The sequence below is a fragment of the Mirounga angustirostris genome, unplaced genomic scaffold, assembly GCF_029215605.1.
Source record: "Mirounga angustirostris isolate CCGP_5_RB_7025 unplaced genomic scaffold, mMirAng1.0.hap1 SCAF_11, whole genome shotgun sequence".
Classification (NCBI taxonomy): Eukaryota; Metazoa; Chordata; class Mammalia; order Carnivora; family Phocidae; genus Mirounga; species Mirounga angustirostris.
Window position 1 is genome coordinate 48,980,504 of NW_026991719.1, and position 24,588 is coordinate 49,005,091.

General features: G+C 40.1%; 1 protein-coding gene across 1 annotated transcript; it reads right to left on the reverse strand.

Annotated features, from left to right (window-relative positions):
• Window positions 1–375: 375 nt before the first annotated feature.
• Window positions 376–23,871, reverse strand: ZXDB (zinc finger X-linked duplicated B). The gene has a single exon (XM_064574138.1). The coding sequence runs from the start codon at window positions 23,787–23,789 to the stop codon at window positions 21,354–21,356; it is 2,436 nt and encodes an 811-aa protein (XP_064430208.1). The 5' UTR covers window positions 23,790–23,871; the 3' UTR covers window positions 376–21,353.
• Window positions 23,872–24,588: the final 717 nt, after the last annotated feature.

Below are 24,588 nucleotides of genomic sequence, written 5' to 3' on the forward strand. Positions count from 1 at the left end.
CCATTGAGCCTGTGCTGTGAGATTTCTGTTACTATATTTTTCAGTTATATAATTTACATTTGGTTCTTTTTAAACAACTTCTATGTCTTTGCTGAGATTTCCATTTTTTATTTGTTTCATGAAGATTAATAATTGCTCATTGAGGCATTTTTATAATTGCTTTTTTTTTTTAAGAGGGAAAGGGAGAGCAAGAAGCTTAAGCAGGATCCACACCCAGCACAGAGCCCGATGCAGGGCTCAATCCCACAATCCTGAGATCATGACTGAGCTGAAATCAAGAGTTGGATGTTTAACTGACTGAGCCACCCAGGCTCCCCTATGATTGCTTCTTTAAAATTTTTGTCAGATAATTCCAATATCTGATTAATCTCATTGTTTCTGTCATTTAGGTTTTGGTATGACAGGTGATTTTCATTTTTATTCTGGATATTTGGGTGTTGGAAGATTCTGAGTTTATTTAAATCCTTTGTTTTAGAAGACAATTACTCTGTTTAGGTTTACCATGCAGATTCTGGCATGCTTTGTAGAGCGACTTTTGAATACAAATTAATAAGAGCTTTTGGCATGCTATTCTTTCTGCTTAGTATATCTGGTGCCATCATGTTTCCCACTAATCCCTGCTTGCACTTCCTAAGAGAATAGAATGAACTTCCTCAGCCTGGGTTGCCTCTTTTCCTATAAGTTTATGAAGGGAGTCTCAGGTTTATAAGATAGGGATTACCTGTAGGCTCTGCCTAGCTGCTTATTTAATGAAGATCACTGCTGGTGCAATGATGCCAGATGTCTCTGTATGGGGGAAGGAAGCCTTGGTTTGGTGGGGGCAAAGAGAGCACTTCCTGGGTAAACTGCTTGTTGTGGAAGGATTCTCCTTACTGTTACAGTAAGGCCCCCTGGTCTATCTAGGTAGGAAGGTGGTTCTTGGGCCCATGGAAGCAAAGAACTCTTCCCAAGTGGATTTTTTTTTCCTTTGGAAGATCTAATTGGCTTTATTAAGTGATTCCTGAATGGAGCAACATCTCCTCTAGCCAGTGCAGAGATGCTCCCTAGGTGGGTGTTTGTTGTGTTGGATCCCCCTGTCCAGGTGTATCTCTAGGTGGGGGAAGGGATTTCCAGGCCCAGTGAAGACAGAGAGTGCTACTCACTTGTATCAAGTTTTGCCTTTGAGAGGAGCTAAGATGGTGGTGTAGAAGGAGGACCCTAGGCTTGTCTTGTCCCTTGAATACAAGTAGATAAATACCAAATCATTCTGAATACCCAAGAAATCTATGTGGGGACTGACAGAACAAACTGCACAACTAGAGGGAGAGAAGAGGCCACATCGAGGAAGGTAGGAAGAGACTTGGTTTGGGGGAGAAATGGATTGTGAGTGCTGCAGAGGGGAGGGAGCCCTGGTTATGGAGAAAGGTGAGAGACAGAAGAGCACACAGGGAAACACACTAGGAGAACATTTGCCCAAAGCTATTGGCTGGGATAACAAGAGGGGGTGATTTTCTTGAGGTTTTTGTTTTTGTTTTTTGTTTTTGTAATCAGGAGGGCTTGAAGACTGGATTTTTTTTTTTTTTAGATTTTATTTAGTTATTTAAGAAAGAGAGAGTGAGAGAGAGAGCGGGGGAGGAGCAGAGGGAGAGGGACAAGTGGACTCCACACTGAGCATGGAGCCCACCTGGGGCTCTATCCCACTGCCCTGTGATTATGATCTGAGCCAAAACCAAGAGTCAGACACTCAACTGATGGAGCCACCCAGGTGCCCCTGAAGACTGGAATTTTAAAGGTCAGAGGGCTTGGCTGGGATAGAGCTCTGAGGGTGCTGCCCTAATCCTGGAGAGAAGGCAGACAAACAACCCCAGAGCACCTAAGGTACACAGGGGAAAGACTGTTCCTTCTTCTTGGAGTGCATCTGTGAAAAGTGGCCTTCACAGAGATGACTGGGGACAAAAGAGCCTGTGGGCACCATTTCCCTTCCCCACCCTTCAGCATAGGCACAGACAAACCTGCTCAGTGTTTCTCACTTAAACATTGGTTGTTTAGCCTACTTGCTCCAATTCCCATGCCCCTGCATTCTTGGTGCAACTGCCCTTCTAGGTCAAACCTGCATCCATCCCACTGCAGCAAGACACTAACCAAGCACAGTCAGCCACCACAGTACATACCTAATGTTTGGAGTTTTAAAAGTCAGCAGGCTTGGCTGGGATAGAGCACAAAGTGCAGTGCACTGCTCCAGGCAGGCAAGGAACCCAGAGATACACAGCTTGAAAACAGTGTCCTGAAAAATGCCTGGGACACATGAGTGGAAATTATTCACTCTTCTGGGAGGGCTTCCCTGAGAGCAGCATGAACAGAGACCCCTCTCCAGGGAAGAAGGAGCATGCTGGTGTCATTTTCCTCCCCTCAGCATAAACCAGCCTCAGTGACTAACACAGCACCTTACACTGGGTCCCTAACCTACTGACACCAAGTCCTGACCCCCTGCACTCTTCTGGTACTGCTTTCCTCAAGCAAGTGTGCCAAAGTCTCAGTGCAGCACACCCTTCCCCAGAAGACCAGCAGAAACCCTTTTACACACTATGTCTCAGGAACAGAGAGTTCTGCAAGACTTCAGTTCTAGTGGAAGTAGCATCAGGTTTCATTTAATAAGCAGATCACAGCACACCTAGAAAAAACTCACCACACTCTGGCCAAGTTCCAAACACTGCCCACTGCAGGCAAGGAGAGAATCTGCAGATGACTGGCCTGAAGGATACAGCAGCCAAAACATAGCAGCAAAGTCCATGTAGCACACAGCAGAAGCAATCCCTGAAGCACCAGGCCCTGGACAATTTATGACCTCTTCTTCATAAAGCCATGACTCTTGGGTGCCTGGGTGGCTCAGTTGGTTAAGTGTCTCTCTCTCTCTTTTATTTTTTTAAGATTTTATTCATTTATTTGACAGAGAGAGACACAGTGAGAGAGGGAACGCAAGCAGGAGGAGTGGCAGACGGAGAAGCAAGCTTCCTGCGGAGCAGGGAACCCGATGCGGGGCTTGATCTCAGGACCCTGGGACTGTGACCTGAGCCGAAGGCAGACGCTTAACGACTGAGCCACCCAGGCACCCTAAGTGTCTGACTTAATTTTGGCTCAGGTCATGATCTCAGGGCCATGAGATCGAGCCCCACATTGGGCTCTGTGCTCAGCACAGGGTCTGCTTGAATTTCTCTCCTTCTCCCTCTGCCCATCCCCCAAGCCTCATGTGCTCTCTCTCCCTCGCTCAAATAAATAAATATGTTTGAAAAAAAAAATAAGCTATGACTCTCAGGAGCAGGAAACAACAGACTTTCCTAAAACACAGAAGAAGACAGAGACTTACACAAAAGGCCAAGATAGAGGAATTCATCCCAGAAGAAAGAACAAGAAAAAGTCACGGCAAGAGATCTAACCAAAAGAGATATAATTAACATGCCCGATAGAGATTTTAAAGCAACAATCATAAGAATACTCGCTAGGTTTAAGAAAAGAATGGAAGACATCAGGGAGGCCCTTACCATACAGAAAAAAGAGCTTAAAAATTTCAGAAATGAAAAAAGTGCAATAACTGAGATTTGAAAGAGACTAGATGTATTGACCACAGGATGGAAGAATCAGAGGAATAAAGAAGTGATACAGAAGACAGAATAATGGAAAATAGTGAGGCTGAATAAAAGAAAGAACAATTATGGACCACAAGAATAGACTTTGGGAACTCAGTGACTCCATCATACATAATAACATTTGTATCATTGGAATCCCAGAAGAAGAAGAGAGGGAAAGGGGGGCAGAAGGTATATTTGAGGAAATAATAGCAGAAAAATTCCCTAATCTTAAGAAGGAAAAAGACATCCAAATTCAGGAATTACAGAGACCTCCATTAAAGTCAACAAAAGCAGGCCAACAAGAAGACGTATTATAATGAAAATTTACAAAATATAGTGATAAAGAAAAACAATTCTAAAAACACCAAGTCTAAGAAGTCCCTAACTTACAAGGGAAGACCCATAACTCGAGCTGCAGATCTCTCCACAGAAACTTGGCAAACCAGAAGAAAGTGACATGATATATTCAATGTGCTGAATGGGAAAACTCTGCAGTGAAGAATACTCTATCCAGCAAGGCTATCATTCAGAGAGAAAGAGAGTTTCCCAGGCAAACAAAACCTAAAGGAGTTCATGACCACTAAACCAGCACTCCAAGAAATATTAAAGGGAACTCTCTGAATAGGAAAGAAAGACCAAAAGCAACAAAGACTAGAAAGGAACAGAGAAAATATCTAGATAACAATGACAAAACAAGCAATAAAATGGCACAAAATACATATCAATAATTACTCTGAATATAAATGGACTAAATGCTCCAATCAAAAGAAATAGGGTGTCAGAATGGATTAAAAAAAAAGACAATCTGTAGGTTGCCTACAAGAGACTCATTTTACCCTAAAGACACCTGCAGATTGAAAGTGAGGGGATAGAGAAACATATAACATGCAAATGTACATCAATAGAAAGCCCAAGTAGCAATACATATATAAGACACTCTAGATTTTATTTTATTTTTATTTTTTTAAGATTTTATTTATTTATTTGACAGAGAGAGACACAGTGAGAGAGGGAACATAAGCAGGGGGAGTGGGGGAGGGAGAAGCAGGCTTCCCGCCGAGCAGGGAGCCCGATGTGGGACTCGATCCCAGGATCCTGGGATCATGACCTGAGCCGAAGGCAGATGCTTAATGACTGAGCCACCCAGGCGCCCAAGACACTCTAGATTTTAAACCAAAGACTATAATAAGACAAGAAGAAGGTCACTGTATCATAATAAAGGGGACAACTCAGCAAGAAAATCTAACAATTATAAGTACTTATGACCCCAAGTTGGGAGCACCAAAATATAGAAAACAATTAATAACAAATATAAAGGAACTCATTGATAATAATACAATAATAGTAGACAATTTTAACACCCCACTTACATCAACAGGCAGATCATCTAAGCAAAAAACCAATAAGGAAGCACTGGCTTTGAATGATACACTGGACCAGATGGACTTAACAGATATATTCAGAACATTTCATCTTAAAGCAGCAGAATATACATTCTTGTCAAGTGCACAGGGGACATTCTCCAGAATAGATCACATACTAGGTCACAAATTAGGCCACAACAAGTACAAGATGGAGATCTTACCATGCATATTTTCTGACCACAACACAGTGAAACTAGAAGACAACCACAATTTTTGCCATTGCTTCCCTTGTCTTTGGCGATGTGTCTAGGAGGAAGTTGCTGTGACTGAGGTTGAAGAGGTTGCTGCATGTGTTCTCCTCTAGGATTTTGATGGATCCCTGTCTCACATTTAGGTCTTTCATCCATTTTGAGTCTATTTTTGTGTATGGTGTAAAGAAATGGTCCAGTTTCATTCTTCTGCATGTGGCTGTCCAATGTTTCCAGCACCATTTATTGAATAGATTGTCTTTTTTCCACAGGATATTCTTTCCTGCTTTGTCAAAGATTAGTTGACCATAGAGTTGAGGGTCTATTTCTGGGATCTCTATTCTTTTCCATTGATCTATGTGTCCTTTTTTGTGCCAGTACCATGCTGTCTTGATGATTACAACTTTGTAATAGAGCTTGAACTACTGGGACTTCATCAAGATAAAAAGCTTTTGCACAGCAAAGGAAACAGTCAACAAAACCAAAAGACAACCAACAGGGGCCTGGGTGGCTCAGTCATTAAGCGTCTGCCTTCGGCTCAGGTCATGATCCCAGGGTCCTGAGATTGAGCCCTGCATTGGGCTCCCTGCTCAGTGGGAAGCCTGCTTCTCCCTCTCCCACTCCCCCTGCTGTGTTCCCTCTCTCGTGGTGTCTCTCTCTGTCAAATAAATAAATAAAATCTTTTTTAAAAAATGTAAAAAGAAAAAAAGACAACCAACAGAATGGGAGAAGATATTTGCAAATGACAGATCAGATAAAGGGCTAGTACCCAAAATCTATAAATAACCTATCAAACTCAACACCCAAGGAACAAATAATCCAATCAGGAAATGGGCAGAAGACATGAACAGACATTTCTGCAAAGAAGACATCCAAATGGCCAACAGACACATGAAAAAGTGCTCAACATCACTCGGCATCAGGGAAATACAAATCAAAACCACAATGAGGTACCATCTCACATCAGTCAGGATGGCTAAAATTAACAAGTCAGGAAACGACAGATGTTGGCAAGGATGCAGAGAAAAGGGAACCATCCTACACTGTTGGTGGGGATGCAAGCTGGTGCAGCCACTCTGGAAAACAGTATGGAGGTTCCTCAAAAAGTTGAAAATAGAGCTACCCTACGACCCAGCCATTGTTCTACTGGGTATTTACCCCAAAGATACACATGTAGTAATCCAAAGGGGCACATGCACCCCAAAGTTTATAGCAGCAATGTCCACAATAGCCAAACTATGGAAAGAGCCTAGATGTTCATCGACAGATGAATGGATAAAGAAGATGTGGTATATATATATATATATACAATGGAAAATTATGCAGCTAGCAAAAAAATTGAAATCTTGCCATTTGCAATGATGTGGATGGAAATACAGGGTATTATGCTAAGTGAAATAAGTCAATCAGAGAAAGACAATTATCATATGATCTCACTGATATGTGGAATTTGAGAAACAAGGCAGAGGATCATAGGGGAAGAGAGGAAAAAATGAAACAAGAGGAAACAAGAGAGGGAGATAAACCATAAAAGACTCTTAATCTCAGGAAACAAACTGAAGGTTGCTGGAGTGGAGGAGGGTGGGAGAGATGGGGTGGTTGGGTGATGGACATTGGGGAGAGTATGTGTTAAGGTGAATGCTGTGTATTGCGTAAGACTGATGAATCACAGACCTGTACACCTGAAACAAATAATACATTATATGTTAATAAAAAAACAAGATAAATAAATGAATAAATAAATAAATAAATAAATAAATAAATAAATACAATCTTAAAAAGAACATTCCATCCTAAAACAACAGAATACTCCCTCTTCTCGAGTGCACATGGAACATTCTCCAGAAAATATCACATACTGGGGCACAAATCAGGTCTTAACAGATACCAAAAGACTGAGATTATTCCCTGCATATTTTAAGACCACAATGCTTTGAAACTGGAACTCAATCACAAGAAATTTGGAAGGAACTCAAACACTTGGAGGTTAAAGAGCATCCTGCTAAAGAATGAATGGGTCAACCAAGAAATTAAGAAGAACTTAAAAATTCATGGAAACTAATGAGAATGAAAACACATCGATTCAAAACCTCTGGGATACAGCAAAGGTGTCTTAAGAGGGAAGTACATAGCAATACAAGCCTCTCTCAAAAAATTAGAAAAATTCCAAATGCACAAGCTAGCTTCTACCTAAAGGAGCTGGAGAAAGAACAGCAAATAAAGCCTAAACCAAGAAGGAGAAGAGAAATAATAAAGATTAGAGCACAAATCAATGAAATAAAAACCAGAAGAACATTAAACAGATCAATGAACTAGAAGCTGGTTCTTTGAAAGAATTAAAATCAATGAACCTCTTGCCAGACTTATCCAAAAGAAAAGAGAAAGGACCCAAATTAATAAAATCATGAATGAAAGGGGGAGAGATGATGACCAATACCAAGGAAATACAGTTAGAACATATTATGTTAGAACATATTATGTTCTGTTCTATTATGTTCTGTTAGAACATATTATGAGCAACAATATGCCAACAAATTAAGGAATCTGGAAGAAATGGATGCATTCCTGATACTTATAAAGTGCCAACACTGAAACAGGATGAAATAGACAATCTGAACAGACCAATAACCAGCAAGGAAATTGAAGCACTAATAAAAAACCTCTCAAAAAACAAGAGTCCAGGGCCAGTTGGCTTCCCAGGGGGAATTCTACCAAACATTTAAGGAAGAACTAATACCCATTCTCCTGAAGCTGTTTCAAAAAATAGAAATGGAAGGAAAACTTCCAAACCCTTTCTATGAGGCCAGCATTTCCTTGATCCCCAAACCAGACAAAAACCCCACCGAAAAGGAGAATTACAGACCAATATCCCTGATCAACATGGATGCCAAAATACTCACCAAGATACTAGCCAATAGGATCCAATAACATTAAAACGATTATTCACCACGACCACGTGCAATTTATTCCTGGGATGCAAGGGAGGTTCAACATTCAAAATCAATCAACGTGATAGATTACATTAATAAAAGTAAAGAGAAGAACCACATGATTCTCTCAATTGATGCAGAAAAAGCATTTTACAAAATACAACATACTTTCTTGATTCAAACACCTGCAAGTATAGGGATAGAGGGAACATACCTCAATATCATAAAAAGCCAGCTATGAAAAGCTCACAGCGAATATCATTCTCAATGGGGTAAAAACTGAAAGCTTTTCCCTTAAGGTCAGGAACATGACAGGAATGCAAACTCTCACCACTACTGTTCAACATAGTACTAGAAGTCCTAGTCTCAGCAATCAGACAACAAAAAGAAATAAAAGGCATTCAAACTGGCAAACAAGAAGTCAAACTCTCTTCACAGATGCAAAAGACTCCACCCCAAAATTGCTAGAACTCGTACAGAAATTCAACAGTGTGGCAGGATACAAAATCAATGCACAGAAATCAGTTGCATTTCTATACACAAACAATGAGACAGAATAAAGAGAAATTAAGGAATCCATCCCATTTACAATTGCACCAAAAACCATAAGATACCTAGGAATAAACCTAACCAAAGAGGTAAAGGTTCTGTACTCTAGAAACTACAGAACACTTATGAAAGTAATTGAGGAAGACACAAGTGATGGAAAAACATTCCATGTTCATGGACTGGAAGAATAAACATTGTGAAAATGTCTATGCTGCCTAGAGCAATCTACATATTCAATGCAATCCCTATCAAAATACCATCAACATTTTTCAGAGCTGGAACAAACAATCCTAAAATCTGTATGGAAAGAGAAAAGACCCCGAATTGCCAGATGAATATTCAAAAAGAAAACTAAAGCTGGGAGGTTCACAGTGCCTGACTCCAAGGTATATTACAAAGCTGTGGTCATCAAGAGAGCATAGTACTGGCACAAAAACAGACACATAGATAATGGACCAGAACAGAGAGCCCAGAAATGGACTCTCACCTCTACGGTCAACTAATATTACACAAATCAGGAAAGAATATTCAATGGAAAAAAGAGAGTCTCTTCAATAAATGCTGCTGGGAAAATTGGACAGCCACATGCAGAAGAATGAAACTGGACCATTCTCTTACACCATACACAAAGATAAACTCAAAATGGATGAAAGAACTCAATATGAGACAGGAATCCATCAAAATCCTAGAGGAGAACACAGACAGTAACCTCTTTGACCTCATCCACAGCAACTTCTTGCAAGACACATCTCTAAAGGCAAGGGAAACAAAAGCAAAAATGAACACTTGGGCCTTCATCAAGATTAAAAGCTTCTGCACGGCAAAGGATACAGTCAACAAAATTAAAAGGCAACCTCTGGAATGGGAGAAGATATTTGCAAATGACATAATATATAAAGGGCTGGTATCCACTATCCATAAAGAACTTCTCAAACTCAACACCCAAAAGACAAATAATCAAGTCAGGAAATGGGCAGAAGACATGAACAGACACTTCTCCAAAGAAGATATACAAATGGTCAACAGACAAATGATAAAGTGCTCCACATCACTTGCCATCAGGGAAATACAAATCAAAACCACAATGAGATAACACCTTATACCAGTTAGAATGGCCAAAATTAATAAGATATGAACAACAAAAGTTGGTGAGGATGTGGAGAAAGGGGAACCGTCCAACACTGTTGGTGGGAATGCAAGCTGGTACAGCCACTCTGGAAAACAGTATGGAGGCTCCTTAAATGTTAAAAATAGAGCTACCCTATGACCCAGGAACTGCACTACTGGGTATTTACCCTCAAAGATATAGATGTAATGAAAAGAAGGGGCACCTTCACTCCAAAGTTCATAGCAGCAATGTCCACAATACCCAAACTGGAAGGAACTGAGATGTCCTTCAACAGATGAATGGATAAAGAAGATGTGGTTCATATATACAATGGAACATTACTCAGCCATCAGAAAGGATGAATATCTACCATTTTCATCAACATGGATAGAACTGGAGGGTATTATGCTAATTGAAATATGTCAATCAGAGAAACACAATTATCACATGGTTTCAGTCATATGTGGAATAAAAGGAATAACGTAGAAGATCATAGGGACAGGGAGGGAAAACTGAACAGGAGGAAATCAGGCAGGGAGATAAACCATATGGGACTCTTGACTCTGGGAAATAAACTGAGGGTTGTGGAAAGGGAATTAGGTGGGGGGATGGGATGACTAGGTGATGGACATCAAGGAAGGCACATGATGCGGTGAGCACTAGGTGTTATATGCAACTAATGAATCATTGAACATTACATCAAATATTAATGATGTATTTTATATGTTAGCTAATTGAATTTATTTTTTTTTAAGATTTTATTTATTTATTTGAGAGAGAGAGAATGAGAGAGAGAGCGCATGAGAGGGGGGAGGGTCAGAGGGCGAAGCAGACTCCCTGCCGAGCACGGAGCCCGATGCCGGACTCGATCCAGGGACTCCAGGATCATGACCTGAGCTGAAGGCAGTCGCTCAACCATCTGAGCCACCCAGGCGCCCTTTTTTTAAAGATTTTATTTATTTATTTGACAGAGAGAGACACAGCGAGAGAGGGAACACAAGCAGAGGGAGTAGGAGAGGGAGAAGCAGGCTTCCCGCGGAGCAGAGAGCTGGATGCGGGGCTCGATCCCAGGACCCTGGGATCATGGCCTGAGCCGAAAGCAGACGCTTAACCGACTGAGCCACCCAGGCGCTCCAGGCTAATTGAATTTAAATTAAAAAAAAAACATGCTACTAAACAATGAATGGGTCAAGAAGGAAATCAAAGAAGAAATTTTAAAAAATACATGAAATCAAATGAAACTGAAAACATCACTGTCCAAAACCTTAGCGATGCAGCAAAACTGTTCATAAAAGGGAAGTATATAGCAATACAGGCCTACCTCAAGGAGGAAGAAAAATCTCAAACAACTTAAGTTTACACCTAAAGGAGCTAGAAAAAGAACAACAAATGAAGCCTAAAACCAGCAGAAGAAGGGAATTACTAAAGACTACAGTAGACATAAATGATATAGAAACTAAAAACAAAAGAAAATCAAAAATAAAGGGAAAAAATTAGAACAGGTCAATGAAAGCAGGAGTTGGTTCTTTGAAAACATTAATAAAATAGATAAATCCATAGCCAGACTCATCAAAGAGAAAAGAGACGGAAACCAAAGAAATAAAAGCACAAATGAGAGAGTAGCAATAACAACCAACACCACAAAAATACAAACTATTATATGAGAATATTATATGCCAACAAACTGAACAATCTGGAAGAAATGGATAAATTCCCAGAAACATAAAAAGTACCAAAACTGAAACAGGAAGAAATAGAAAACTTGAACAGACTGATAATCAGCAAAGATATTGAATCAGTAATCAAAAATCTCCCAACGACAACATAAAAGTTCAGGCCCAGATGGCTTCCCAGGGGAATTCTACCAAACATTTATTTATTTTTTTATTTTTAAGATTTTATTTATTTATTTATTTATTTATTTTTATTTATTTTTATTTATTTATTTTTAAGACTTCATTTATTTGACAGAGATAGACACAGCGAGAGAGGGAACACAAGCAGGGGAGTAGGAGAGGGAGAAGCAGGCCTCCCGCAGAGCAGGGAGTCCGATGCAGGACTCGATCTCAGGACCCTGGAATCATAACCTGAGTGAAGGCAGACACTTAACGACTAAGCCACCCAGGTGCCCCTCTACCAAACATTTAAAGAAGAGTTAATACCTGTTCTTCTGAAACTGTTCCAATAAATAGAAAAGGAAGGAAAACTTCCAAATTCATTTTCTGAGGCCAGCATTACATTGATCCCCAAACCAACCAAAGACCTTAATAAAAAGGAGAATTACAGGTCAATATCCCTGATGAACACGGATGCAAAAATTCTCAACAAAATACTAGCAAATCAAATCCAACAGTACATTTAAGGAAACATTCACCATGATCAAGTGGGATTTATTTCTGGGCTGCAAGGGTAGTTCAATGTTCACAAATCAATGAAGTGATACACCACATTAATAAAAGAAAAAATAAGAACCATATGATTCTCTCAGTTGATGCAGAAAAAGTATTTGACAAAATACAGCATCCATTTTTTAAAAATTTATTTATTTATTATTTGAGAGAGAGAGAGAGCATGAGTGGGGGTGGGGGCAGAGAAAGGGAGAGAGAGAATCCCAAGCAGACTCCTCATTGAGTGCAGAGCCAAATGCGGGGTTCGATCTCAAGAATCCAAGATTATGACCTGAGCCAAAATCAAGAGTCAGATGCTTAACTGACTGAGCCACCCAGATGCCCTTAGCATCCATGCTTTATAAAAACCCTCAACAACGTAGGGATAGAGGGAACATACCTTAACATAATAAAGGCCATATATGAAAACCCCACAACTAATATCATTCTCAATGGAGAAACACTGAGAGTTTTTCCTCTATGGTCAGGAAAAAGACAGGGATATCCACTCACAACACTGTTATTTAACATAGTACTGGAAGCCCTAGTCTTAGCAATGAGAAATAAAACAGCAACAAAAAGAAATAAGCATTCAAACTGGCAAGGTAGAAGTCAAACTTTCACTACTTGTGATGGCATGATACTCCATACAGAAAACCCAAAAGACTCCACCAAAAACTTGATAAAACTGATACATGAATTCAGTAAAGTTGCCTGATACAAAATCAATGTACAGAAACTGTTTGCATTTCTATACACCAATAATGAAGCAGCAAAAAAGAAATCAAGGAATTGACCCCATTTACAATTGTACCAAAACCCATAAGATACCTAGGAATAAACCTAACCAAAGAGGTAAAAGATCTGTACTCTGAAAACCATAGAACACTTACCAAAGAAACTGAAGGTGACACAAAGAATTGGAAAAACATTCCATGCTCATGGATTGGAAGAACAAATATTGCTAAAATGACTATATTACCCAAAGCAATGTACACGATTAATGTAATCCCTATCAAAATACCACCAGCATGTATTACAAGCTAGATCAAACAATCCTAAAATTTGTGAGGAGAACACAGGCAGCAACCTTTTTTACATCCGCTGTAGCAAATTCTTACTAGTTATGTCTCCTGACACAAGAGAAACAAAAGCAAAAAACAAACAAACAAACAAAAAAACACCCTACTGGGACTTCATCAAAATAAAAATCTGCACAGCAAAGGAAACAATCAACAAAACTAAAAGGCAACCTTCAAACTGGGAGACTATATTTGCAAATGATGTATCTGATAAAGGGTTAGTATCCAAAATTTATAAAGAACTTATAAAAATCAACACTTAAAAAATAAGTAATCCAGCAATGTCCACAATATTCAAACTGTGAAAAGAGCCCAGATGTCCATCAACAGATGAATGGATAAGGAAGATGTGGTATATCACAATGGAATATTACTCAGCCATCAAAAAGGATGAATACTTACCATTTACATCAACGTGGATGGAACTGGTGGGTATTATGCTGAGTGAAATAAGTCAATCAGAGAAAGACAATTATCATATGGCTTCACTCATATATGGAATATAAGGAATAGTGCAGAGGATCATAGGAAAAGGGAGGGAAAACTGAATGAGAAGAAATCAGGGAGGGAGACAAACCATGGGAGACTCTTAACTATAAGAATCAAACTGAGGGTTGCTGGAGGGGTGGGGGGTGGGGGGATGGAGTAAGGGTGATGGGCTTAATTAAGGAGGGCACATGATGTGATGAGCACTGGGTGTTAATATGCAACGGATGAATAACTGAACTCTACATCTGAAACTAATAATGTACTATATGTTGGCTAATTGAATTTAAATTAAGAGAAAGAATCCAGTTAAAAAAATGGGCAGAAGACATGAATCAACAGGTTTCCAAAGAAGACATACAGATGGCTAACATACCCATCAGAAGATACTCAACATCATTCATCTTCATGGAAATAACAAATCAAAAGAACAATGAGATATCACCTCACACCAGTCAGAATGGTTAAAATTAAGAACACAAGAAACAACAGGTATTGGCGTGGATGCAGAGAAAAGGGAACCCTCATATTGCTGGCAGGAATGCAAACTGATGCAGCCACTCTGGAAAATAGTATGGAGGTTTCTTGAAAATTTAAAAATGACCTGATATTTTAGATGACGTTTTTAAAAACAGAATTCTCTATGTTCTTACAGCATGTAAGATTATTTTCAGAGGCCAACTTGATACATATAAATGGATAATTTAAAATGATAAAATCAACTGACTTTTTTCTATAAAGTTCATCTTAGCCACAAGATTCACTGAATGTCTTACTCAGATTTTTCCAAGAGTTCTATCACTGATTTGTAAATGGAGGGAAGCCCGCCTAACTTTCTCCATTTTCAAAGTTCCCAATATTCTAAGACTATAATTCTAAATATTTATTTTAACAGAGTTCTAATTTTTATTGCTTGCAGCTTACAAAATGATTGAGACATACTCAAATAATGTGGAAAAATATGGTCCACATAAAAGAGAATTTGATTTAGTCAAAATATTTTTTAAATGGAGTCAAATAATTAAATATTGACATTCATTTTTGTTTACTATTATCATTAAGGCATGAATCTGAATTATTGTCAAATTATAACATAAAAATTAATAATTAGTTCCAGGAAGCCACAACATATGTGAATTTAAGGTGACATGTTAAATTTTACTAGAAATAGCAAGTACTAAGGTTTGACTCCAGTACGTGTTAACTAAGTGATGCAGCCACTTTGGACAGGAAACGACTCATTGTGGCATCAACTAAAGTTTGAAATAGCTTGGGATGAACTGCTACTACTGCATTTACTGGAATTTCCACTAGGGTTGTCCTGGCCAATGTCCAAGCAGACATATGGCCAATTTCCTCCTGTCAGTGAGCCAAATCTCACCCTAGAGTTATCTCCCCACTCTATATTATAAACAGAAGAGGGAGGTTAGTCTTGTTTAAAATAAATGACATTCTTTTGCATTTATGCTACAAGTAGGATGTCATTTAAATTCTGCTTTTGTTAATTTTTGTCCATGTTTTACATCTTGAACACTTAAGTTGCTCATCATTAAAGAAAGCTTTGCTAATTTGGAACAGACTGAAAGTGTTAAACTACTGTTTTTGCCTAGAAATCAAAATGCGTATTTATCCGGACAACCCTTCCACACACATACACACCCTAGTGTACTGGTGAACTTTTAAATTCCTTCATGTTTAGGTCTCAGCCTCAAATATTACATGAAATGAATTACTATCTCCTTCCTTCCAGCTAGTGTGACTATATAATAGTTATTTTCAAAATAATGTCCTTATTATTCCAGAAAATTAAATTTTGCCTTCATTCTTATAATAAGAAAATAAACTTCACATACAAAAGTATAGGTTTAATACTTTTTTCTCATTCATAAAATGAGAAAGGAAAGTATAAAATCTCTAGGATCACTTCTAGCATATCTCAAGTCAAAGATCGGGCATGGAACCTGCTTAAGATTTTCTCCTTCTCCCTCTGCCCTTTGCCCCCCACCTCTAAAGGGTATTAAGGAGAGCATGTGTGGTGATGAGCACCGGGTGTTATAGGCAACTAATGAATCATTGAACACTACATCAAAAACTAATGATGTACTATATGTTGGCTAATTGAACATAATAATAAAAAAGAGTAATAAGAAATAAATAAGAAATAAAAATTAAAAATAAACTTCTAAAATTAATTTTAATATTACATTTTCTTTGAGCAAATATACTTAAAATAAAATTTTTTCAGTACAAATAAATAAATATGTGAGGTGATGGATGTGTTAAGTAGATGGTGGGAATCCTTTCACAACATATACATATCACCACAACGTACATTTTAAATATCTTACAACTTTGTCAATTATACCTCAATAAAGCTGAAAAAATTCAAATATTATTCAATATGTAATCAGTATACACATACTCATGAAATATTTTAATTTTTTAAACTAAGCCTTCAAAATCTGGTTTGTATTTGACAGGATATCTTAATTCAGATGCAAAATCGTCAGTGGTTAAAGTGAAAATTAATCCTACTAAAACAGTAAGATTATACTTAACAGGAAACTATTTTAAACTGTTGCAGCTTTTAAATTTAAATTAATTAAAAATCCAGTCTCTCAGGGGCGCCTGGGTGGCTTAGTCATTAAGCGTCTGCCTTCGGCTTAGGTCATGGTCCCAAGGTCCTGGGATCGAGCCCCGCATCGGGCTCCTTGCTTGGCAGGAAGCCTGCTTCTCTCTCTCCCACTCCCCCTGCTTGTGTTCCCTCTCTCGCTGTGTCTGTCTGTCAAATAAATAAACAAAAATCTTTAAATAAATACATAAATAAAATAAAAACCCAGTCTCTCATAGTAGCCACATTTTAAGTGCTCAATAGCCACATATGACTAGTAGTTGCCATATTGATTAGTGCAGATCTAGATCATTCAAGACAAGATGAGGAGGACTCTGGTCATTGAAAGGGAAGGAAAAAGAACAGAACTATATAGATAGTTCTGAGCATGCCTGAAGGAACCAAGGAAGAGGAAGCGGCCCTCTGTTGTCTAGAAAGTGGATAAACCACAATATGGATAGCTTATGCAGGGATAACTATGATTTATCAATTAGCATTTAACTAAACACCATCTTTACATACTTAATTCTGAAAACTCTTCCTTACTTCCCTCAGTTAGTAAAAATGTGATTATTACAGTCCCCAAGGATACCTGAGTTATTTCTGATTTCTCTCAGTCTCTCTCCAATGTTACCTATCTATCTATCATCTATCTATATTATCTATCTCCCTAATGAGGCACTAAGAACTATTCTTTCCTCAATTTGAAAACTTCTTCAATTTTGGTTCCTTCCTTTCACTTCCCACTGACATCATTCTAGTCCAGGCTTTATGCTTCATCATATTACACCTGAATTGCTACAAAAGTTTTTTCATTGATCCTCCTATTCCATTCTCTCCCACCTAATTCATACTGTACATCTCCATTACATTAATCTTTCTAAGACATAATTTCCATGATCTGACTTCTCTATTAAAACATGTTCACAGGTTTTCACCTCTGCCCAGAATAAATTTCTCATTGTTCTTATTGTGTGGGGGGAGAAGTGGGGGTGTGGGGTGTGTGTGTGTTTACCTCTCAGTCATTTTGGTACCAAATTAAACTTAACCCCATTTCTGTTCTCCAATTCTTTAATAAAAGTTTTTCTCTCTCCTCCTATCAACTGTGATCTCCTTGGGGCACCTGGGTGGCTCAGTTGTTAAGCGTCTGCCTTCGGCTCAGGTCATGATCCCAGGGTCCTGGGATCGAGCCCCGCATGGGGCTCCTTGCTCGGCAGGAAGCCTGCTTCTCCCTCACCCACTCCCCCTGCTTGTGTCCCCTCTCTCGCTGTCTCTCTCTGTGTCAAATAAATAAAATCTTAAAACAAAACAAAAACTGATCTCCTTAAAGGTCAGAGTTGCATATTATTCTTATCATAGAATCCTCAATATGTTATGTTGTATTTGCACAATGATGCTTAATAAGTATTTGTTAATTTGAAATAAATACAATGGAGACTCCAGCTGACAAATTGCCTTCTTATATGTTTCCTGGATAAGAACATGAAGAGTTTAGGTCACCGAGACAAATAAACTGCATAATCTACCCATGTTTTACTCCCATTACTCAAGCATTATGTTATATTAATTATACTAATTTGTAAAAATGCCAATGCCAATATATATGTTAATTTACAATCAACATGATCAACAGAACCCCTAGAAGCAGACTTCTTTTTAAGCCATCAAGTTGCTATGTTTTTAATTGACAAGATTTTATTAATTTTTTGGCAAGACTTATTTTTGGCAAGATTTTTTAATAAACCAGACTGAAGAGAAAAAGAAAAGAAATAGGATTAAATTAAAACACGTGCCATTATTTAAAAGGAGTAATCGCAACTTTGTCACCACCAACAAAAATTAGACTTCTTACCTTGAAAGTATAAAGTGGGTCACCATTTTTCTAGAAAATGGTGTTGAAAGAGAAATCATTTGAACAAATTTGTTCAGTGAAACTCTGTGAGCCCATGGACAAAGAAAACTTTTATTTTTGAGAAAAGTAACATTTGTCCTTTGAAAATTCCAGTGATGAATAAGAAAAAAATATATTTTATGATTTTAGTGGGAGAAAGTTGGTTTAAGGGATTAAAAAAAATAAAATCACATTATTAAATTCTCTTGGTGTTTAAATAATTTATTTGATGTTTGCTACTTGTGCATTCATTTCGATGCTTGACACACGTATCTTCTGGACATGAAAAATAGTGGTCTATTTAAAAGACCTTAATGAATGACAATATTTTTGAAATGCACTTTATAAATACAAATATTTCAAAGCAAAGGGAGAAAACTGTTGAATGAGTAGACAATAAAATTCTGAACATTTCTGATTTACAAAAGTATGCCTACTTTTTTCATTAAATGAACACAACCACTTTAAAAAATATATGTGTGTATGTGTGTATACCCACACACAGTACAGAAACATATCAAAGTGGCAAATTTTTAGTGCACTGCCAAAGTGCTACAATAACTGTCATCCATAGACATTCACGTGCAAACACTACTGGACTAGTACACTACAGCAAATAAGAGAGCATTAGTTAGCCAAACTCTGTGGCAAAAACTTTTAAAAAATGAAAATAATAAAACAGAAATCTACTTCTCATCTGAACAATGTAGAAAATAATCTCGTTTATCATGAATCATATGTGTGTGTGTGTGTGTGTGTATGTATGTTACACACAGTATTATCTAAGATGAGAAAACAGGGGCAGGAAAACTATCCATTAAAAAAATAAGAAAAAGAAAAGAATGGCAAAGACTGGAATGCACATGCACATGCAAGGGAGTGGAGTGGTTAAGCAGAAAGTAACAGAAATCAATTAAAGTCCGAAACAGCAGCTAGTTTTGACACTGGTATGAATCATGGAAGTTGGATGACTGGAAAAGGAGAGGTGAAAATAAATTCTCTTCTTTGTTTTAAGCTATGTATAGAACTGTCTGTCACTAGCCAAAGCCCATTTGGAATGTAAGTTGGCTAAACTGTCACAAGTCACAATACAGACTTTGCCAAAACTACTACACAGGGTTGTTCTGAACAACAAATAAGATACCAGTTGTGAAGATATTCCACAAAATTCAAAAGCTGTACTCATATAAGACAGACAGCTTACACAATAATCAGATTCATTCTATCCTTCCAATCTGAGAAAATGCAAACAACGAGCTCTCCAGACCACAGAAAGGAGGAAACCTCTGCTCCATTATCAGAGCTTCATGCAACAGCAGGCTCCGTAATGACAGCCAAGTCTGACTTTGGAAGCAGAGCAAAGAAGGTGACAAACTGATCTAAGGGAAAGAGTTGCAGTATACCTGTGAGCAATGTCTCCATTCCTGGCATTTCCCCACAGAAATTCCTGGAAGGGGGCGGGATTATTCAGTGGAAAAAATACAGATTCCCTATCCTGCCTCACTCTAACCCTCACAAAACTTACTGCTTAAACATTAATAGGATTAAATTATCTCAATTTCTCCCTTACAGCAGGAAGGCCTGAGGGGGTAAATATATTCATCAAAATATGCCAAAGCACATAATTCTTTTCCTTACGTATTAAAAACTGGAAAAGAAGAAAAGTTTAAAGTGTGTTAGCTATGTGTGTGCATTGCTATGATCATTTGACAGCTAGGAAACTCAGGCTTAGTGAGACTAATTTATTCAAGGCCACTTATCCCACACAAATTTGACCCTGGTCTTGTTTCATGTCAAAATTCTGGCTGACAACTTCAACAAAAACAAATCCTACCTTCATTAAAAAGGGTCAGGATTATAAATGGTGAGAATAGCCAACATATTTTTTGTTAACCTTTTTTCTTGTTAATTCTATCACTATTTAAGAAAATATTCTGGCATTGAATAATACTTCAATTAAACTTCTATAAATGCCTTAAACAGCATTTCCTCCTCCACTAATAGTAATCCTGTAAGAACAACCCATGATATCAGAAACACAGGTAATCACCAATAAATGCATTCATCAGCAGCAGCTGCAAATATCACAAAAAAAGAGAGAACCAGACATTATGTATCACCTTATAAAAAGAATACAACATGACCTAAGAAATATTCCTGCCCCCAAAATCGTATTTCCATTCTGATCAAGTCTCTAGATCCATCTACCAAATTAAGGAAACGGAGGGTAGAGGAACTTAACACCACAAGCATGTAATCACAAAAATTTAAGGTTGTGGTAAATGCTACATGTGAAACAACCTATTTCTTCAACAAATAAAAGTGCTAAGAAAGAGACAAAGGGGAAACAGATGAAAAAGACACTTAAGAGAGTTACTGGAATTCTATATTAAAAATACTAAAATAAATAGCATTTATGAGACAATTGCAATTGGAATCTGATTGGATATTTATTGATATTAAGGACTTACTGTTAACATTAAGTATGATAATGGAATTGTAATTTTTTCCAAAAGAGACCATACTTTATAGAACTATATATAGAATAATTATGGTTGAAATGATGTAAAGTATGGTATTTATTCCAAAATAATTCTTGATGAGAGTTAGAGTAGGGATTAGACAAAACTGTTTTTAAATGGATAATAGATGAGGTTGGGTGCTAAGCACATGGCTGTTCATTATACTATTATGTACGTTTGAAAAAAAAGCACATGCAACACAATCACTAAAAAATGTCCTAATTTTTTTTCCAAAGATATAGCTTATTATCAAGGAATTACAGAGCTGAAGACCTTAGAAACAATCTATTCAAACCACCTCATTTTATAAATAAGGAAATTAAGGCTCAGATAGGTTAAGTGACTTACTCAGGGTCACACAACTTGACAGTTCCAGAGTCAAGATCATAATTTAAATCTCCAAACTTACAGCCCAGGGCGTTGTTGTTTTTCAAACCTATAAGGAATGACTGAATTTATTTATTATTTATTTATTTTTTTGGAATGACTGAATTTAAACATTTAGTCCAGAATAGCCTAAAAATTGAGTGTAATTCATAAGAATAAGCCACGTGGCAAGGAATTAATAGTTCATACCAAAAATGAGCTGCCAGTCACTGTGATAAGATCTGTTTCTTTCTGAGAACCATGGTTTCCTGCTGGATTGGAGAATCCAAACTGGGTTTCTTCCTCCTGTCCAAAGAAGTCAGAGTCAGGATGTACATTCCATTCTGCTTTGGTTGGCGGCAGTAGTTCTGAGACACTGTTTTCACAAAGGGTGCTTGAAGGAGTCAGAGCATCTGTGTCCACTGTTAGCTTACTGCTGGGGGTCAAAGCTTGGGGCTCTTGACTTGAGTTTTTCATAGCCAAAGAGCCCAGAGATGCCAATGGCCCCACACTTAGACTTGGGACATCATCCATATCTAAGGGACTCTGCTGAAAACCAGAGGCTGTCGTTCCAAAAAAGAGAGAGGTATCCAGACTTTGAGGAAGGTCACTGGTGGCCATCAAGGCCCGAGGGTCCACAGCCTGCCCTAAGGAATTATTACTATTAGCAGGGAGGCTCCCTGCCAGAGTTGAACTCACAGAAGCCACATCAATAGTCAAGATTCCAGAGTTCACCAATGCTGTGTCCAGCACTGCAGCAGAACTACTGCCAGGCACATCCGAGAAGAGAGACACTAGCTCTGCATCACTGAGATCACTCTGTCCCTGGCTGGTAAGTTCACTGCTGGGCGTAAGAGAATTCGCAGCTTCTAGCTGAGCTAAGAGATCCTGGCCGAGGTTGTGCCTTTTGGTCATGTGGGTCTTCATGCTGTGCTTGGATGTGAAGAGTTTATTACAAGTAGAGACTGGGCAACGGCTTTTCCAAGTGTCCACGTCCTGTAAGTGTTTCTTGGAGTGGATGTAGAGACTACTGCGAGCAGAGAACCTGGCACAGCAGCCTTCCACAGGGCACACAAAAGGCTTTGTGCCCAGGTGGGTTATGCTGTGGCCTTTCAGATGCTCAGCCCTTGTGAAAGATTTCCCACAGCCTTCCACAGGGCACATGAACCTCCGGTCATCCTCGTGCTTCCTTTTGTGCCTTAAGAGTTTGGACATGCTGGTGAAGTTCCAGCCACAGCCGTCAAAGTCACAAAGGAAAGGTCTCTCACCGGTGTGGCTCCGCAGGTGAATTTTCAGGCGACAAGCCTTGTCGTACTGTTTGCTGCAGCCAGGAAAAGAGCAGGAAAAGAGTTCCTGTTCCCTGAAATGGGCACGGTTATGGGAAAACAGGGCACTCACTGTGATAAACGTCTTCTTGCAGCCAGAAAACGCGCACTGGTATGGCCTCTCAGGCTCGAAATGGCTGCGCTGGTGGGCGCTGAGTTTGGCCTGAGTGGGGAAGCTCTCCTCGCACACCTCGCATTTGAACGAGTTCTCCTGCTCATGGCCCTTCATGTGCGCCTTGAGGTTATACACCGTGGTGAAGCTCTTGCCACAGCCCTCCGCAGGGCAGCCAAAGGGCCGCAGTTTGTCGTGCGACTGCAGGTGCCTCTTGAGCTTGTAGGAGGTGGTGAAAGTCCAGCCACAGCCGCCCAGGGGGCACTTGAAGGGCCGCTGGCCCTGGCTGCTGCTGTGAGTCAGCAGGTGCACTTTCAGCTGGTGCTTCTTGGCGAAGGTTTGTCCGCACTGCGCCTCGGGACACAGGTACAGCACCACGCCCGGGCCTGGGCCCAGCGGCCTGCGGGGACTCTCGGCTGCGGCTCGGCCCTCTGCCTCCTCCTCAGGCGCGGGGGCGGGCGCCGGTTCAGCTGGCTCCGCCAGCAGGAGGTCGGGCGGCAGCTCGGGGCAGTCGCTGGGCTGCGCGGCGTGCGGGACCCCCGCTTGCGGAGCCATCAGACCCCCAGGCTGAGGGGCAGGCGCGACCCCAGGCTCCCAGGCCGGCGGCGGGGGCGTGGCCAGGGTGAGGACACCGTTCTCGAAGCGCAACAGCAGGTTTTGGTTGTGGATGGTGACGGTGCCCGTGAAGGCCGCGGCGGGTCCCAGGCCTGGGGCGGGGATCGGGTTTTCAGCCGGGGATGGGGCGGGGATTGCGGACAGGCAGCGGGGGCCTAGCGCCTGGCGGCCCGCGGGATTCGCGCCGTTCTCACCCTGCTGGAGCTGTGGGACCGACTCGGCCTCCTCCCTCCATACAGGCCCTGCGGCCTGGCCGGCGCCCGTGGTCTCCACATCGCCACCCGCCGGGTCCAGCAACACCAGGAAGAAGTCATCGCCGTCGCCGTCGCCGCCGCCGCCGCCGCCGCCAGCGTGATCCGACCTCGGCGCCAACGGGCTCGGGCCCGGGCCCCGTGAGGCCGCTCTGGCCTCCTCGTGCCGCCTCCCGGGCCCGCCATCTTGGGGGCCCCGGAGCAGCAGGAGGCGGCGCGCGGGGACCTGGCCAGCCCGCGGGTCAGGGCCGCCGTGGAACCGGCTGGCGCCCGCGGGGCTGCCAGCACCGCCGCTCTGTCGTGTCCCTCGAGGCGGGAGCAGCCTCGGGCTTTCCATCTCCGCGTCGGTGAGGCTCCACTGGAACCAGAGCCACGGAGGAGGCGCGACCCCGCCCCCTGCCGCGGGCCTGAGCACGTTCCTGAAAGGAAAAAAAAAAAAAGTGCAATGCGCAGAAACTGGCCCTATCAGATATTAAAACGTGTTTAACGACACAGTGATTTAAATATTCTGGTCCTGGGTCTCTGGGACAGAATAGAAAGCCCAGAGGCAGAGCCTGGTATGCACAAATAAGTTCTACATTCAATATTTGTAGGAAATCAAGGACGTCTTCCCAGATAATGGGGAAATGAAAGTTCACCTGGTAAATGGTGCTGGAATACCTAGCAATCTATCTGCTAAATGCAACTTAAATCTGTACATCACTGTATATACCAAAATAAACACCCTCAGCCCCTCCCGGTGGTAAGCATGGTGATTTTTTAAAAATTGTTTACTGGATGGCTGCCTGGCTGGATTTATCAATCCAGTGAGAGAAAATTCCTGGGACAATACACTATGTGTCAACATTAAACTACCATAGTGCTAGCAAATTATGCTGAAAATGATTTTTTTTTTTTTTCCTGGACAGCTTCCATATCCAGAACTGTCTTGAGCAAGGTCCTCAGGAAAATTTGTTTTATAGTTATTTATTTATTTATTTATTTATTTATTTATTTATTTATTTATTTATTTATATTTTTGCCTGCTGATACAGAAATTAGAATGAGTAAGAGGTGGAGCCAAAACAGATTACCACTGTTCAGCCTAGAAGTGCAAAGCCTGGAAGATGAAACAATTTATATTGAATCCTGGAAAA

Excerpts from the sequence above, each read along its gene's own strand:
- ZXDB (XM_064574138.1), bottom strand. The coding sequence starts at position 23,789 with ATGGAAAGCCCGAGGCTGCTCCCGCCTCGAGGGACACGACAGAGCGGC.